This window comes from Oncorhynchus nerka, linkage group LG5 (genome assembly GCF_034236695.1).
Source record: "Oncorhynchus nerka isolate Pitt River linkage group LG5, Oner_Uvic_2.0, whole genome shotgun sequence".
Lineage (NCBI taxonomy): Eukaryota > Metazoa > Chordata > Actinopteri > Salmoniformes > Salmonidae > Oncorhynchus > Oncorhynchus nerka.
In genome coordinates this window covers 1,368,926-1,388,456 of record NC_088400.1, presented here as the reverse complement: position 1 = coordinate 1,388,456, position 19,531 = coordinate 1,368,926, and the positions used below count along the sequence as shown (strand labels likewise).

General features: G+C 46.7%; 1 protein-coding gene across 1 annotated transcript in view; it reads right to left on the bottom strand.

The window, feature by feature from the left end:
• Nucleotides 1–434: 434 nt before the first annotated feature.
• The window catches only part of LOC115123880 (iron-sulfur clusters transporter ABCB7, mitochondrial-like), a 96,232-nt gene continuing 77,135 nt past the window's right edge, over nucleotides 435–19,531 (bottom strand). Inside the window, exons 8-12 of the mRNA XM_065019009.1 lie at nucleotides 12,920–13,049; nucleotides 10,594–10,765; nucleotides 9,981–10,084; nucleotides 8,834–8,941; nucleotides 435–1,540 (exon numbers count right to left, since the gene is read on the bottom strand). Coding sequence (XP_064875081.1) covers nucleotides 1,322–1,540; nucleotides 8,834–8,941; nucleotides 9,981–10,084; nucleotides 10,594–10,765; nucleotides 12,920–13,049 — 733 coding nt within the window. The 3' untranslated portion in view covers nucleotides 435–1,321. The remainder of the gene's footprint in view (nucleotides 1,541–8,833; nucleotides 8,942–9,980; nucleotides 10,085–10,593; nucleotides 10,766–12,919; nucleotides 13,050–19,531) is intronic.

The following is a 19,531-nucleotide window of genomic DNA, read 5'->3' as shown; positions in this document are numbered from 1 at the left end:
GTCCTGTTCTTACTCAGTCCATCAGTCCTGTTCTTACTCAGTCCATCAGTCCTGTTCTTACTCAGTCTATCAGCCCTGTTCTTACTCAGTCCATCAGCCCTGTTCTTACTCAGTCCATCAGCCCTGTTCTTACTCAGTCCATCAGTCCTGTTCTTACTCAGTCCTGTTCTTACTCAGTCCATCAGTCCTGTTCTTACTCAGTCCATCAGCCCTGTTCTTACTCAGTCCTGTTCTTACTCAGTCCATCAGCCCTGTTCTTACTCAGTCCATCAGTCCTGTTCTTACTCAGTCTATCAGCCCTGTTCTTACTCAGTCCATCAGCCCTGTTCTTACTCAGTCCATCAGTCCTGTTCTTACTCAGTCCATCAGCCCTGTTCTTACTCAGTCCTGTTCTTACTCAGTCCATCAGCCCTGTTCTTACTCAGTCCATCAGTCCTGTTCTTACTCAGTCCTGTTCTTACTCAGTCCATCAGCCCTGTTCTTACTCAGTCCTGTTCTTACTCAGTCCATCAGCCCTGTTCTTACTCAGTCCATCAGCCCTGTTCTTACTCAGTCCATCAGCCCTGTTCTTACTCAGTCCATCAGTCCTGTTCTTACTCAGTCCATCAGTCCTGTTCTTACTCAGTCCATCAGTCCTGTTCTTACTCAGTCCATCAGTCCTGTTCTTACTCAGTCCATCAGCCCTGTTCTTACTCAGTCCTGTTCTTACTCAGTCCATCAGTCCTGTTCTTACTCAGTCCTGTTCTTACTCAGTCCATCAGCCCTGTTCTTACTCAGTCCATCAGCCCTGTTCTTACTCAGTCCATTAGTCCTGTTCTTACTCAGTCCATCAGTCCTGTTCTTACTCAGTCCATCAGCCCTGTTCTTACTCAGTCCATCAGTCCCGTTCTTACTCAGTCCATCAGTCCCGTTCTTACTCAGTCCATCAGTCCTGTTCTTACTCAGTCCATCAGTCCTGTTCTTACTCAGTCCATCAGTCCTGTTCTTACTCAATCCTATACACCATGATGTCATCATATACCAGATCTCTTATGCGTGGTTTGTCCTGAGATGATTGGTAGATGAACACTGCCTCTCTGTAGACATCAGCCAATGGCAGATAGGCTTCCTTCTCAGTCTCCTCTTCGGCCACCAATCGTCTTCTCAAGAGGAGCAAGGGGAGGGGCAGTCAGCCCAGGGTTTGTTGTGGCAGGAGTGAGATGGAGAGGTGTAGATGTCCCCTCCCCTGAGAGAGACTAAAGTACTGAGGGCAGGCTGTCAGTGAGTGAAGGAAGGAGAAAGGGAGGACGGTAATTGAGGGATGTCCTTGTCTCTCCTCTCCTCAACAGGAGCAGTTCCCACAGCCCTTGACACTGTTCATGATCTCCTCCTGTAGTTTCTTCCTCTCCTCCTCCTTCTGGCTGAGTCTCTCTGGCTGCAGTTGCACCGGGCTGTTCTTAATGTTCAGTATCTTACTGTTCTGAGTGTTCCACAGGTCAGCATACAGAGAGCCTGGAGTAGCCAGGAGAGAGTGGTGGTCCCCTCGCTCTGCTATCTTACCCTGGAGGAGGAGGGGAGACAGAGGGAGAAGGACAGAGAGAGGGAGAGACAGAGGATTATTCTACTATAAAGTCTAGTTGAGTCCGACTAAAGTCCATGTAAAAAGGACTTTGACACAGAATGCAGTATTGAATGGGAGACATCGAGAATTAATTATAATATCAACTCAGTTGATGAATAGCCAACTCTCCGTCTCTCTGAAACTCTCCCTCTCTACCGGTCTCTTCCCTACTCTCCGTCTCTCTGAAACCCTCCCTCTCTACCTGACTCTTCCCTACTCTCTCTCTCTGAAACTCTCCCTCTCTACCGGTCTCTTCCCTACTCTCCGTCTCTCTGAAACCCTCCCTCTCTACCTGACTCTTCCCTACTCTCTCTCTCTGAAACTCTCCCTCTCTACCTGTCTCTTCCCTACTCTCCGTCTCTCTGAAACCCTCCCTCTCTACCTGTCTCTTCCCTACTCTCTGTCTTTGAAACCCTCCCTCTCTACCTGACTCTTCCCTACTCTCTCTCTCTGAAACCCTCCCTCTCTACCTGACTCTTCCCTACTCTCTGTCTCTGAAACCCTCCCTCTCTACCTGACTCTTCCCTACTCTCCGTCTCTCTGAAACCCTCCCTCTCTACCTGTCTCTTCCCTACTCTCTGTCTTTGAAACCCTCCCTCTCTACCTGACTCTTCCCTACTCTCTCTCTCTGAAACCCTCCCTCTCTACCTGACTCTTCCCTACTCTCTGTCTCTGAAACCCTCCCTCTCTACCTGACTCTTCCCTACTCTCTGTCTCTGAAACCCTCCCTCTCTACCTGACTCTTCCCTACTCTCTATCTCTGAAACCCTCCCTCTCTACCTGACTCTTCCCTACTCTCTGTCTCTGAAACCCTCCCTCTCTACCTGACTCTTCCCTACTCTCTCTCTCTGAAACCCTCCCTCTCTACCTGACCCTTCCCTACTCTCCGTCTCTCTGAAACCCTCCCTCTCTACCTGACTCTTCCCTACTCTCTGTCTCTGAAACCCTCCCTCTCTACCTGACTCTTCCCTACTCTCTCTCTCTGAAACCCTCCCTCTCTACCTGTCTCTTCCCTACTCTCTCTCTCTGAAACCCTCCCTCTCTACCTGACTCTTCCCTACTGGCACACGACAGCAGCACACACCCCTCCCTCCCGTCCCTCCCTCACCCGCCCACCCACTCAGTAATAAAAGTATCCCACCCCCCAGGGAGCGAGGCAGAAGTGTTGGCACCGTGGGCATGCACGTAACTGACTGTTTCTAACTCTGTGACTTAACGAGCCGACACCATGGCGACACGGAATAACACGCCTCCTCGCCACGACGACCTTCTGATCTCTCCATCTGACGCTCTGCCTCTGCTCACGGGGGAACATGGAAAACATCACCAACAGCTTTCAAAGAGCTAAGACACACCACAAGACAAACCAAACCTCAACCCCCTCTCCTCTCCTCTTTCTATTCCTCATTCCTCTCTCCTCCTACCTCACTAGATTAATGTTGTAAGTGAGAACACTACCTCAATAAATATAGTAGCCAAAAGAGGTACATAACTAACTAAACTTAGCGAAGGTTGTTGAGAAGTGGCTGGGCCTGGCACCCCAGTGGGTGGGCCCGGTACCCCAGTGAGTGGGCCCGGTACCCCAGTGAGTGGGCCCGGTACCCCAGTGAGTGGGCCCGGTACCCCAGTGGGTGGGCCCAGTACCCCAGTGAGTGGGCCTGGCACCCCAGTGGGTGGGCCTAGTACCCCAGTGAGTGGGCCTGGCACCCCAGTGGGTGGGCCTAGTACCCCAGTGAGTGGGCCTGGTACCCCAGTGAGTGGGCCTGGTACCCCAGTGAGTGGGCCCGGTACCCCAGTGGGTGGGCCCGGTACCCCAGTGGGTGGGCCCGGTACCCCAGTGAGTGGGGCTGGTACCCCAGTGAGTGGGCCCGGTACCCCAGTGAGTGGGCCCGGTACCCCAGTGAGTGGGCCCGGTACCCCAGTGGGTGGGCCCGGTACCCCAGTGGGTGGGCCTGGTACCCCAGTGAGTGGGCCTGGTACCCCAGTGGGTGGGCCTAGTACCCCAGTGAGTGGGCCTGGTACCCCAGTGAGTGGGCCTGGTACCCCAGTGGGTGGGCCTGGTACCCCAGTGGGTGGGCCTAGTACCCCAGGGAGTGGGCCTGGTACCCCAGTGGGTGGGCCTAGTATCCCAGTGGGTGGGCCTGGTACCCCAGTTGGTGGGCCTAGTACCCCAGTGGGTGGGCCTAGTACCCCAGTGGGTGGGCCTGGTACCCCAGTGGGTGGGCCTAGTACCCCAGTGGGTGGGCCTGGTACCCCAGTGGGTGGGCCTAGTACCCCAGTGGGTGGGCCTGGTACCCCAGTGGGTGGGCCTAGTACCCCAGTGGGTGGGCCTAGTACCCCAGTGGGTGGGCCTGGTACCCCAGTGGGTGGGCCTATGCCCTCCAAGGCCCAACGATGGCTGTGCCGTTACCCAGTCATTTGAAATCCATAGATCACGACCAAATTAATGAATTAAAATTCACATATTTCCTTATTTAAACTGTAACTCAGTAAAAAGCGTTTAAATTGTTGCATGTTGCGTTTATATTTTTGTTCAGTATACATTTCCAGATATTATATGTTTATAATTTTGTCAGAAAGTCGTTTTCATTGCAAGTTAAAGCGTACAGTTAGCTAGCTAGCTAGCTAGCGTTAGTTGGCTGGCTGTCCAAAGTTACATGTACGATCTGTCATGACCTGAGGGGGAGGTTTATGATCCCCATAAATACCTTTTCCCTTTTTCCTCTCTCAACTCTACCGATGTGACTATTGAAAATCCCTTTGTTAAACATAGAGAGTCGGGGAACGTCGAAAGTTGGGGGGAAAGGAAGCATATTTCGGTAATCCAACCAGCTTAAAAAATGCGTTGGTACTTAATGAATATGATATGATGTCAGTTCGGTTGTCATCTGAGAAATTCTTATTAATGATAGGATGGCATAAACTCTATCTTGGAAAGTCTACACATTATAGTTATCAGATTCACATGGAATTGCTGTGCAATTTAAATGTTTAAATATGAAACTATTTGTGAAAAGAGTCAATGTAATTTTAGCTTCCAAATGAGAGAATTGGGTTTTCATAAGGTTAGCGCTCTGCTCAATCAGTGGCCCGCCCCTGTGAAGAGACCTTGGTTATAAACTATGAAACACACCCTTCTCTCCCTCCACTATATAAGCCCTTTACGAAAAAATAACTTTCTGTTCCGAGTACGCGAGGCCTGCAGCCTCTGCGTTAAAAGGGCAAATAACTTTCTGTTCCCGGTACATTAGGATGACGTTCCGATGTCAGAAGGGTTCAGATAATAACTACAGAAAGATGCCAACCTCAGCGTGAGCTTTGGTTGTGAATGGTATGAACGTTGAACTCTTATTCGCTACAGAAGTGATACCTCCTAGCCATTGAGATAGCAGCGGCCGTTGTAAACGTGGGCTAGGAGAGGACAGAGAGTATCCAGTCTACCACACAACGACGTTACTACAACGTATCCAATTTACCACCAGAGACATTCTCTGTCATAACCTCACATGGTCTCTCCTATCATTGCTATGCAGACGACACACAATTAATCTTCTCCTTTCCCCCTTCTGATGACCAGGTGGCGAATCGCATCTCTGCATGTCTGGCAGACATATCAGTGTGGATGACGGATCACCACCTCAAGCTGAACCTTGGCAAGACGGAGCTGCTCTTCCTCCCGGGGAAGGACTGCCCGTTCCATGATCTCGCCATCACGGTTGACAACTCCATTGTGTCCTCCTCCCAGAGCGCTAAGAACCTTGGCGTGATCCTGGACAACACCCTGTCGTTCTCAACTAACATCAAGGCGGTGGCCCGTTCCTGTAGGTTCATGCTCTACAACATCCGCAGAGTACGACCCTGCCTCACACAGGAAGCAGCGCAGGTCCTAATCCAGGCACTTGTCATCTCCCGTCTGGATTACTGCAACTCGCTGTTGGCTGGGCTCCCTGCCTGTGCCATTAAACCCCTACAACTCATCCAGAACGCCGCAGCCCGTCTGGTGTTCAACCTTCCCAAGTTCTCTCACGTCACCCCGCTCCTCCGATCTCTCCACTGGCTTCCAGTTGAAGCTCGCATCCGCTACAAGACCATGGTGCTTGCCTACGGAGCTGTGAGGGGAACGGCACCTCAGTACCTCCAGGCTCTGATCAGGCCCTACACCCAAAAAAGGGCACTGCGTTCATCCACCTCTGGCCTGCTCGCCTCCCTACCACTGAGGAAGTACAGTTCCCGCTCAGCCCAGTCAAAACTGTTCGCTGCTCTGGCCCCCCAATGGTGGAACAAACTCCCTCACGACGCCAGGACAGCGGAGTCAATCACCACCTTCCGGAGACACCTGAAACCCCACCTCTTTAAGGAATACCTAGGATAGGATAAAGTAATCCCTCTCACCCCCCCCCGCCTTAAAAGATTTAGATGCACTACTGTTCCACTGGATGTCATAAGGTGAATGCACCAATTTGTAAGTCGCTCTGGATAAGAGCGTCTGCTAAATGACTTAAATGTAAATGTAAATGTAATGGAAGATCTCTGTACAATATTTATCTTGCAGTCGTCTAGGTTTTCAGACTATACTCTATTTATCGTCTCGGTTTTCAGACTATACTCTATTTATCGTCTAGGTTTTCAGACTATACTCTATTTATCGTCTAGGTTTTCAGACTATACTCTATTTATCGTCTAGGTTTTCAGACTATACTCTATTTATCGTCTAGGTTTTCAGACTATACTCTATTTATCGTCTAGGTTTTCAGACTATACTCTATTTTGCAGTCAAATTGACACATAATAATGTTGATTCTGTGTTTAGTGGAGTTTTTTTTATTAGAAAGTGACCGCTGATATCTTCAGAACAAAGGTGACCACAAATAAGCTTCCATACAATGACCATTATCTTAATAACAAGTGTTTTCAACTTTACTGTTCTGAGGTAGTCAGTAAATAATGAGTGTTTTCAACTTTACTGTTCTGAGGTAGTCAGTAAATAATGAGTGTTTTCAACTTTACTGTTCTGAAAGTAAATAATGAGTGTTTTCAACAATGTTCTGAGGTAGTCAGTAAATAATGAGTGTTTTCAACTTTACTGTTCTGAGGTAGTCAGTAAATAATGAGTGTTTTCAACTTTACTGTTCTGAGGTAGTCAGTAAATAATGAGTGTTTTCAACTTTACTGTTCTGAGGTAGTCAGTAAATAATGAGTGTTTTCAACTTTACTGTTCTGAGGTAGTCAGTAAATAATGAGTGTTTTCAACTTTACTGTTCTGAGGTAGTCAGTAAATAATGAGTGTTTTCAACTTTACTGTTCTGAGGTAGTCAGTAAATAATGAGTGTTTTCAACTTTACTGTTCTGAGGTAGTCAGTAAATAATGAGTGTTTTCAACTTTACTGTTCTGAGGTAGTCAGTAAATAATGAGTGTTTTCAACTTTACTGTTCTGAGGTAGTCAGTAAATAACAAGTGTTTTCAACTTTACTGTTCTGAGGTAGTCAGTAAATAATGAGTGTTTTCAACTTTACTGTTCTGAGGTAGTCAGTAAATAATGAGTGTTTTCAACTTTACTGTTCTGAGGTAGTCAGTAAATAATGAGTGTTTTCAACTTTACTGTTCTGAGGTAGTCAGTAAATAATGAGTGTTTTCAACTTTACTGTTCTGAGGTAGTCAGTAAATAATGAGTGTTTTCAACTTTACTAACGATGGTTTTAAGGGTCTGTTCTGATGTGTGGTGTGTGTGTTGCAGGTTGTCCTGGTGGATGGATGATGTGTGTTGCAGGTTGTCCTGGTGGATGGATGATGTGTGTTGCAGGTTGTCCTGGTGGATGGATGATGTGTGTTGCAGGTTGTCCTGGTGGATGGATGATGTGTGTTGCAGGTTGTCCTGGTGGATGGATGATGTGTGTTGCAGGTTGTCCTGGTGGATGGATGAAGGTTGTCCTGGTGGATGGATGATGTGTGTTGCAGGTTGTCCTGGTGGATGGATGATGTGTGTTGCAGGTTGTCCTGGTGGATGGATGATGTGTGTTGCAGGTTGTCCTGGTGGATGGAAATTAAGATCAACCAAATGCGCCAGGCCAGGGACATTTTGGAAAAGATTTGGGACCTGAATGTTATTCGAGGTAGAAGAAATCGTGGACTAATATCCCAAATCTTAAAACACGTCCAGTGATTTTTGAACATTTCCTGTTGAAAAGTGATATCCAGGGCAGCAGGTAGCCTAGTGGTTTGAGCGTTGGGCCAGCAGGTAGCCTAGTGGTTTGAGCGTTGGGCCAGCAGGTAGCCTAGTGGTTTGAGCGTTGGGCCAGCAGGTAGCCTAGTGGTTTGAGCGTTGGGCCAGCAGGTAGCCTAGTGGTTTGAGCGTTGGGCCAGCAGGTAGCCTAGTGGTTTGAGCGTTGGGCCAGCAGGTAGCCTGTGGTTTGAGCGTTGGGCCAGCAGGTAGCCTAGTGGTTTGAGCGTTGGGCCAGCAGGTAGCCTAGTGGTTTGAGCGTTGGGCCAGCAGGTAGCCTAGTGGTTTGAGCGTTGGGCCAGCAGGTAGCCTAGTGGTTTGAGCGTTGGGCCAGCAGGTAGCCTGAGCGTTGGGCCAGCAGGTAGCCTAGTGGTTTGAGCGTTGGGCCAGCAGGTAGCCTAGTGGTTTGAGCGTTGGGCCAGCAGGTAGCCTAGTGGTTTGAGCGTTGGGCCAGCAGGTAGCCTGAGCGTTGGGCCAGCAGGTAGCCTAGTGGTTTGAGCGTTGGGCCAGCAGGTAGCCTAGTGGTTTGAGCGTTGGGCCAGCAGGTAGCCTGAGCGTTGGGCCAGCAGGTAGCCTAGTGGTTTGAGCGTTGGGCCAGCAGGTAGCCTAGTGGTTTGAGCGTTGGGCCAGCAGGTAGCCTAGTGGTTTGAGCGTTGGGCCAGCAATCAAAAGGTTGCTGGATCAAATCCCCGAGCTGACATGGTAAAAATCTGTTGTTCTGCCCCTGAACAAGGATGTTAACCCACTGTTCCTAGGCCATCATTGAAAATAAGAAATTGTTCTTAACTGATAAAAAAATATATATATATCCCAAGTATATAACTACTCCTTGAAGTTTGCAGTTGTATAAAATAAAATTGTTTTGTTCCCAAATGTTGTTGTTTTTTACCCTTCAGTGTGAGTAATTTTCTGTATTTATACTTGGGATTACGCTTTTCAACAGGAAAAGTTTACAAAAATAAAAAAAATAAAAAGCTCCCTCCTTGGAATAATCACTATGAGAAGGTCTTCTTACCTTGTTGAGTACAATGATCTCGTCTGCGTCTACGATGGTGGACAGTCTGTGAGCGATGAACACGGACGTCCGGTCCTGGACCAGACCCTTCATGGAACTAAGAATGTTCTAGAAGTACACAGAATCAACATGAAGTATTAGAAATAGTTCTAGAACGCTTTAGAATGAATTATTCGAAATTGTACTAGAATTTTGTAGAGGAACATAAAGTATTAGAAACAGTTCTAGAATGTTCCAGAACAACACAGGAACACCAAGTATTAGAAATAGTTCTAGAACTTTCTACAACACAGAAACATTGAATGTTACAAATAGTTCTAGAAGGGTCTAGAACAACACAGGAACATGAAGAATTCAAAATGATTTCCAGAATGTTTCCAGAAAGTATTGTTTTTTTTGGCAAGGAAAATATCGATATCGGCCAAAAATGTCATATCGGTGCATCATTAGTTAGGAGCCCGTAAAATGGCAGCCATCCCCTACGGCGCCATTATTATGGAACACAGGAACATCAAGTGTTAGAAATAGTTCTAGAACACTGTAGTGAAACAACACAGGAACATCAAGTGTTAGAAATAGTTCTAGAACACTGTAGTGAAACAACACAGGAACATCAAGTGTTAGAAATAGTTCTAGAACACTGTAGTGAAACAACACAGGAACATCAAGTGTTAGAAATAGTTCTAGAACACTGTAGTGAAACAACACAGGAACATCAAGTGTTAGAAATAGTTCTGGAACGTTCTAGGAGTACACCGATGCCAATATGACAGGCAGGATATATATGAAGCCGGTTTCTCTGAGAAAATGTAATTAAAACCACTAAGTCAACACAGCAGCAGCCAGCAATATCTCCTGTCATCATCCCCCCCTCATGCCCACCCCTGTGTGCTCCTGATGCTATTTACATATACCCATATAAAAAGCTTCACAATAAGAAAGCAGTACACATCTACATGTAATTCAGTATGAAACTATAACAGGACATGTGGCCTGTTCTCTCCAATTTCAGGGCACAGTGTACTCTATCCCCTAACATCTACGCAGCTGATTGGTTGGTTGGTGAACTGAGCTGCAGAAGAGACAACAGCTGATTCTGTGTGTGTGTGTGTGTGTGTGTGTGTGTGGGGGGGGGGGGGGGGGTTACCTCCTCAGTGATAGAGTCCAGTGAGGAGGTAGCTTCGTCATACAGCAGGATAGGAGGGTTCTTCAGTATGGCCCTGGCTATGGCCACACGCTGCTTCTCCCCACCTGAAACACACACAGCAAGTCAATAATGCTGTCTTGAAACACACACATCAAGTCAATAATGCTGTCTTGAAACACACACAGCAAGTCAATAATGCTGTCTTGAAACACACGGCAACAGAGACATAACAGCAAGTCAATAATGCTGTCTATTTGAGGTAGATATTTGAGTCCCCTCCCCCGACCAGGGTGTGTCTGACCTACCTGACAGTTTGAGTCCCATCTCCCGACCAGGGTGTCTGACAAACCTGACAGTTTGAGTCCCATCTCCCGACCAGGGTGTCTGACCTACCTGACAGTTTGAGTCCCATCTCCCGACCAGGGTGTCTGACCTACCTGACAGTTTGAGTCCCATCTCCCGACCAGGGTGTCTGACCTACCTGACAGTTTGAGTCCCATCTCCCGACCAGGGTGTCTGACCTACCTGACAGTTTGAGTCCCCTCTCCCGACCAGGGTGTCTGACCTACCTGACAGTTTGAGTCCCATCTCCCGACCAGGGTGTCTGACCTACCTGACAGTTTGAGTCCCCTCTCGCCGACCTGAGTGTCGTATCCGTGGGGCATCCTGAGGATGGCATCGTGGATCCCTGCCAGCCGTGCCACCTGGTACACCTCCTCTGGCGTGGCGTTGATGTTCCCGTACTGAAGGTTGTAGAAGATGGTGTTGTGGAAGAGCACTGCATCCTGGGTAGGGAGGAGGGTAGAGAGACAGAGTGAGGGAGGAAACAGTACAGTCAATCAATACCGTCAGCTCAACTTGAGGAGAGGACACATCAGGAGAGGACACATGAGGAGAGGAAACATCGGGAGAGGACACATCGGGAGAGGACACATTGGGAGAAGACACATCGGGAGAGGACACATCGGGAGAGGACACATCGGGAGAGGACACATCGGGAGAGGACACATCGGGAGAGGACACAACAGGAGAGGAAACATCGGGAGAGGACACATCGGGAGAGGACACATCGGGAGAGGACACAGGAGAGGAAACATCAGAAGAGGAAACATCAGGAGAGGAAACATCAGGAGGACACATCAGGAGAGGACACATCGGGAGAGGACACATCGGGAGAGGACACATCAGGAGAGGACACATCAGGAGAGGACACATCAGGAGAGGACACATCAGGAGAGGACACATCGGGAGAGGACACATCGGGAGAGGAAACATCGGGAGAGGAAACATCAGGAGAGGAAACATCAGGAGGACACATCAGGAGAGGACACATCGGGAGAGGACACATCGGGAGAGGACACATCAGGAGAGGACACATCAGGAGAGGACACATCAGGAGAGGACACATCGGGAGAGGACACATCGGGAGAGGAAACATCGGGAGAGGAAACATCAGGAGAGGAAACATCGGGAGAGGACACATCGGGAGAGGACACATCGGGAGAGGACACATCGGGAGAGGAAACATCGGGAGAGGAAACATCAGGAGAGGAAACATCGGGAGAGGACACATCGGGAGAGGACACATCGGGAGAGGACACATCGGGAGAGGACACATCGGGAGAGGACACATCAGGAGAGGACACATCAGGAGAGGAAACATCAGGAGAGGAAACATCAGGAGAGGAAACATCAGGAGGACACATCAGGAGAGGACACATCAGGAGAGGACACATCAGGAGAGGACACATCAGGAGAGGACACATCAGGAGAGGACACATCAGGAGAGGACACATCAGGAGAGGAAACATCAGGAGAGGACACATCAGGAGAGGAAACATCAGGAGAGGACACATCAGGAGAGGACACATCAGGAGAGGACACATCAGGAGAGGAAACATCGGGAGAGGACACATCGGGAGAGGACACATCGGGAGAGGAAACATCAGGAGAGGAAACATCAGGAGGACACATCAGGAGAGGACACATCAGGAGAGGACACATCAGGAGAGGACACATCAGGAGAGGAAACACTGTCGTGGCAGAATCAGAATTAGTTGGGTAACATAGATAAGATGTTTCATTTTTATAATATGCTCGCGAGATACTTGAATGTATCTTGTTGTACTATAGTGGTGGCCGTCAACAGTTCTCTGTTCTGGGGTCAGTTACTTCTCATTAGAATGTATCTTGTTGTACTGTAGTGGTGGCCGTCAACAGTTCTCTGTTCTGGGGTCAGTTACTTCTCATTAGAATGTATCTTGTTGTACTGTAGTGGTGGCCATTTGCAGTTCTCTGTTCTCTGTCAGGGTTCAGTTACTTGGGCCTCAGAGAGGGGAGAGGTCAAGCTTGTCTTCATATGTAAACATATCTTTTAAACCATGTGAAGGAATGATTGAGGGGGAACCAATTATCTCTTGGCTCCACAATGTCTGTGTGCCAGTCACTGTCTCTCTGTGATCTTGTCCAGGAGGGGGTGTATTTGATATATGCTAGTGGATGAGGTAGTGTTTTTGGTCCTGAGTGGTACCAAGAGCGAGATAAGAACATAGTTTAGGAGACAAAGTTGAACGATAATTTATAGCCAATGCTGTCTGGCTATATGTGTCTTTGCTATAAAGGATCTCAGTTGCAATGTGTAAGGGGCTCTCAGAGAATTCATGTATAGACACTGAATTGATCTGAGAGTCACAGGGTTGTGATGGAGCTCATATAATTAAAGATGGACTTTATGATAACTCTTGACTTGTATGGTGGTTTGGTCTCATGATTTGGTAAATACAGGACATTTCCACTACAACACACTGAACACATGTGAAGGAAAGAACCTGTAGTTTTGTATTCGCTTCCACATCTGCCCCCTGGTTGTGGGAGGTGATTGTTCTCCAAGTCAACATAATAAAGGATCAATCCATGTAATCTAATCAAGTTAGTTGTACCTGTGGTACCACCCCTACGGCCCGTCGCAGGCTGTCCAGTCCAACGTCCCTGATGTTCTGTCCAGCGATGTAGATGTTCCCCTTCTGGGGCTCGTAAAACCGGAACAGCATACGCATTATGGTGCTCTTCCTGAAACACAGAACCATTAGTATGGTGCTCTTCCTGAAACACAGAACCATTAGTATGGTGCTCTTCCTGAAACACAGAACCATTAGTATGGTGCTCTTCCTGAAACACAGAACCATGGTTACTATGGTGCTCTTCCTGAAACACAGAACCATGGTTACTATGGTGCTCTTCCTGAAACACAGAACCATGGTTACTATGGTGCTCTTCCTGAAACACAGAACCATGGTTACTATGGTGCTCTTCCTGAAACACAGAACCATTAGTATGGTGCTCTTCCTGAAACACAGAACCATGGTTACTATGGTGCTCTTCCTGAAACAACACAGAACCATGGTTACTATGGTGCTCTTCCTGAAACACAGAACCATGGTTACTATGGTGCTCTTCCTGAAACACCACAGAACCATGATTACTATGGTGCTCTTCCTGAAACACAGAACCATGATTACTATGGTGCTCTTCCTGAAACACAGAACCATTACTATGGTGCTCTTCCTGAAACACAGAACCATGGTTACTATGGTGCTCTTCCTGAAACACAGAACCATGGTTACTATGGTGCTCTTCCTGAAACACAGAACCATGGTTACTATGGTGCTCTTCCTGAAACACAGAACCATGGTTACTATGGTGCTCTTCCTGAAACACCACAGAACCATGGTTACTATGGTGCTCTTCCTGAAACAACACAGAACCATGGTTACTATGGTGCTCTTCCTGAAACACAGAACCATGGTTACTATGGTGCTCTTCCTGAAACACCACAGAACCATGGTTACTATGGTGCTCTTCCTGAAACACCACAGAACCATGGTTACTATGGTGCTCTTCCTGAAACACAGAACCATGGTTACTATGGTGCTCTTCCTGAAACACAGAACCATGGTTACTATGGTGCTCTTCCTGAAACACAGAACCATGGTTACTATGGTGCTCTTCCTGAAACAACATAGAACCATTAGTATGGTGCTCTTCCTGAAACAACATAGAACCATTAGTATGGTGCTCTTCCTGAAACACAGAACCATGGTTACTATGGTGCTCTTCCTGAAACAACACAGAACCATGGTTACTATGGTGCTCTTCCTGAAACACAGAACCATGATTACTATGGTGCTCTTCCTGAAACACAGAACCATGATTACTATGGTGCTATGGTGCTCTTCCTGAAACACAGAACCATGATTACTATGGTGCTCTTCCTGAAACACAGAACCATTAGTATGGTGCTCTTCCTGAAACACAGAACCATGGCTACTATGGTGCTCTTCCTGAAACACAGAACCATGGTTACTATGGTGCTCTTCCTGAAACACAGAACCATGGTTACTATGGTGCTCTTCCTGAAACACAGAACCATGGTTACTATGGTGCTCTTCCTGAAACACCACAGAACCATGGTTACTATGGTGCTCTTCCTGAAACAACACAGAACCATGGTTACTATGGTGCTCTTCCTGAAACACAGAACCATGGTTACTATGGTGCTCTTCCTGAAACACCACAGAACCATGGTTACTATGGTGCTCTTCCTGAAACACCACAGAACCATGATTACTATGGTGCTCTTCCTGAAACACAGAACCATGGTTACTATGGTGTTCTTCCTGAAACACAGAACAATGGTTACTATGGTGCTCTTCCTGAAACAACACAGAACCATGGTTACTATGGTGCTCTTCCTGAAACACCACAGAACCATGATTACTATGGTGCTCTTCCTGAAACACAGAACCATGGTTACTATGGTGCTCTTCCTGAAACACCACAGAACCATGATTACTATGGTGCTCTTCCTGAAACACAGAACCATGATTACTATGGTGCTCTTCCTGAAACACAGAACCATGGTTACTATGGTGCTCTTCCTGAAACACAGAACCATGGTTACTATGGTGCTCTTCCTGAAACACAGAACCATGGTTACTATGGTGCTCTTCCTGAAACAACACAGAACCATGGTTACTATGGTGCTCTTCCTGAAACACAGAACCATGGTTACTATGGTGCTCTTCCTGAAACACAGAACCATGGTTACTATGGTGCTCTTCCTGAAACAACATAGAACCATTAGTATGGTGCTCTTCCTGAAACAACATAGAACCATTAGTATGGTGCTCTTCCTGAAACAACACAGAACCATGGTTACTATGGTGCTCTTCCTGAAACAACATAGAACCATTAGTATGGTGCTCTTCCTAAAACAACATAGAACCATTAGTATGGTGCTCTTCCTGAAACACAGAACCATGGTTACTATGGTGCTCTTCCTGAAACACAGAACCATGGTTACTATGGTGCTCTTCCTGAAACAACACAGAACCATGGTTACTATGGTGCTCTTCCTGAAACACAGAACCATGGTTACTATGGTGCTCTTCCTGAAACACCACAGAACCATGATTACTATGGTGCTCTTCCTGAAACACAGAACCATGATTACTATGGTGCTCTTCCTGAAACACCACAGAACCATGATTACTATGGTGCTCTTCCTGAAACACAGAACCATGGTTACTATGGTGCTCTTCCTGAAACACAGAACCATGGTTACTATGGTGCTCTTCCTGAAACACAGAACCATGGTTACTATGGTGCTCTTCCTGAAACACAGAACCATGGTTACTATGGTGCTCTTCCTGAAACACCACAGAACCATGGTTACTATGGTGCTCTTCCTGAAACAACACAGAACCATGGTTACTATGGTGCTCTTCCTGAAACACAGAACCATGGTTACTATGGTGCTCTTCCTGAAACACCACAGAACCATGGTTACTATGGTGCTCTTCCTGAAACACCACAGAACCATGGTTACTATGGTGCTCTTCCTGAAACACAGAACCATGGTTACTATGGTGCTCTTCCTGAAACACAGAACCATGGTTACTATGGTGCTCTTCCTGAAACACAGAACCATGGTTACTATGGTGCTCTTCCTGAAACACAGAACCATGATTACTATGGTGCTCTTCCTGAAACACAGAACCATGATTACTATGGTGCTCTTCCTGAAACACAGAACCATGGTTACTATGGTGCTCTTCCTGAAACACCACAGAACCATGATTACTATGGTGCTCTTCCTGAAACACAGAACCATGATTACTATGGTGCTCTTCCTGAAACACAGAACCATGATTACTATGGTGCTCTTCCTGAAACACAGAACCATGGTTACTATGGTGCTCTTCCTGAAACACAGAACCATGGTTACTATGGTGCTCTTCCTGAAACACAGAACCATGGTTACTATGGTGCTCTTCCTGAAACACAGAACCATGGTTACTATGGTGCTCTTCCTTCCTGAAACACCACAGAACCATGGTTACTATGGTGCTCTTCCTGAAACAACACAGAACCATGGTTACTATGGTGCTCTTCCTGAAACACAGAACCATGGTTACTATGGTGCTCTTCCTGAAACACCACAGAACCATGGTTACTATGGTGCTCTTCCTGAAACACCACAGAACCATGGTTACTATGGTGCTCTTCCTGAAACACAGAACCATGGTTACTATGGTGCTCTTCCTGAAACACAGAACCATGGTTACTATGGTGCTCTTCCTGAAACACAGAACCATGGTTACTATGGTGCTCTTCCTGAAACAACATAGAACCATTAGTATGGTGCTCTTCCTGAAACAACATAGAACCATTAGTATGGTGCTCTTCCTGAAACACAGAACCATGGTTACTATGGTGCTCTTCCTGAAACAACACAGAACCATGGTTACTATGGTGCTCTTCCTGAAACACAGAACCATGGTTACTATGGTGCTCTTCCTGAAACACAGAACCATGATTACTATGGTGCTCTTCCTGAAACACAGAACCATGATTACTATGGTGCTCTTCCTGAAACACAGAACCATGATTACTATGGTGCTCTTCCTGAAACACAGAACCATTAGTATGGTGCTCTTCCTGAAACACAGAACCATGGTTACTATGGTGCTCTTCCTGAAACACAGAACCATGGTTACTATGGTGCTCTTCCTGAAACACAGAACCATGGTTACTATGGTGCTCTTCCTGAAACACAGAACCATGGTTACTATGGTGCTCTTCCTGAAACACCACAGAACCATGGTTACTATGGTGCTCTTCCTGAAACAACACAGAACCATGGTTACTATGGTGCTCTTCCTGAAACACAGAACCATGGTTACTATGGTGCTCTTCCTGAAACACCACAGAACCATGGTTACTATGGTGCTCTTCCTGAAACACCACAGAACCATGATTACTATGGTGCTCTTCCTGAAACACAGAACCATGGTTACTATGGTGTTCTTCCTGAAACACAGAACAATGGTTACTATGGTGCTCTTCCTGAAACAACACAGAACCATGGTTACTATGGTGCTCTTCCTGAAACACCACAGAACCATGATTACTATGGTGCTCTTCCTGAAACACAGAACCATGGTTACTATGGTGCTCTTCCTGAAACACCACAGAACCATGATTACTATGGTGCTCTTCCTGAAACACAGAACCATGATTACTATGGTGCTCTTCCTGAAACACAGAACCATGGTTACTATGGTGCTCTTCCTGAAACACAGAACCATGGTTACTATGGTGCTCTTCCTGAAACACAGAACCATGGTTACTATGGTGCTCTTCCTGAAACAACACAGAACCATGGTTACTATGGTGCTCTTCCTGAAACACAGAACCATGGTTACTATGGTGCTCTTCCTGAAACACAGAACCATGGTTACTATGGTGCTCTTCCTGAAACAACATAGAACCATTAGTATGGTGCTCTTCCTGAAACAACATAGAACCATTAGTATGGTGCTCTTCCTGAAACAACACAGAACCATGGTTACTATGGTGCTCTTCCTGAAACAACATAGAACCATTAGTATGGTGCTCTTCCTAAAACAACATAGAACCATTAGTATGGTGCTCTTCCTGAAACAACACAGAACCATGGTTACTATGGTGCTCTTCCTGAAACAACATAGAACCATTAGTATGGTGCTCTTCCTGAAACAACATAGAACCATTAGTATGGTGCTCTTCCTGAAACACAGAACCATGGTTACTATGGTGCTCTTCCTGAAACAACACAGAACCATGGTTACTATGGTGCTCTTCCTGAAACACAGAACCATGGTTACTATGGTGCTCTTCCTGAAACACCACAGAACCATTCGTATGGTGCTCTTCCTGAAACACAGAACCATGATTACTATGGTGCTCTTCCTGAAACACAGAACCATGATTACTATGGTGCTCTTCCTGAAACACAGAACCATGATTACTATGGTGCTCTTCCTGAAACACAGAACCATTAGTATGGTGCTCTTCCTGAAACACAGAACCATGGTTACTATGGTGCTCTTCCTGAAACACAGAACCATGGTTACTATGGTGCTCTTCCTGAAACAACACAGAACCATGGTTACTATGGTGCTCTTCCTGAAACACAGAACCATGGTTACTATGGTGCTCTTCCTGAAACACCACAGAACCATGGTTACTATGGTGCTCTTCCTGAAACACCACAGAACCATGATTACTATGGTGCTCTTCCTGAAACACAGAACCATGGTTACTATGGTGTTCTTCCTGAAACACAGAACAATGGTTACTATGGTGCTCTTCCTGAAACAACACAGAACCATGGTTACTATGGTGCTCTTCCTGAAACACAGAACCATGGTTACTATGGTGCTCTTCCTGAAACACCACAGAACCATTAGTATGGTGCTCTTCCTGAAACACAGAACCATGATTACTATGGTGCTCTTCCTGAAACACAGAACCATGATTACTATGGTGCTCTTCCTGAAACACAGAACCATGGTTACTATGGTGCTCTTCCTGAAACACAGAACCATGGTTACTATGGTGCTCTTCCTGAAACACAGAACCATGGTTACTATGGTGCTCTTCCTGAAACACAGAACCATGGTTACTATGGTGCTCTTCCTGAAACAACACAGAACCATGGTTACTATGGTGCTCTTCCTGAAACACAGAACCATGGTTACTATGGTGCTCTTCCTGAAACACAGAACCATGGTTACTATGGTGCTCTTCCTGAAACACCACAGAACCATGGTTACTATGGTGCTCTTCCCGAAACACCACAGAACCATGGTTACTATGGTGCTCTTCCTGAAACACAGAACCATGGTTACTATGGTGCTCTTCCTGAAACACAGAACCATGGTTACTATGGTGCTCTTCCTGAAACACAGAACCATGGTTACTATGGTGCTCTTCCTGAAACACAGAACCATGGTTACTATGGTGCTCTTCCTGAAACAACATAGAACCATTAGTATGGTGCTCTTCCTGAAACAACATAGAACCATTAGTATGGTGCTCTTCCTGAAACAACACAGAACCATGGTTACTATGGTGCTCTTCCTGAAACAACATAGAACCATTAGTATGGTGCTCTTCCTGAAACACAGAACCATGGTTACTATGGTGCTCTTCCTGAAACAACACAG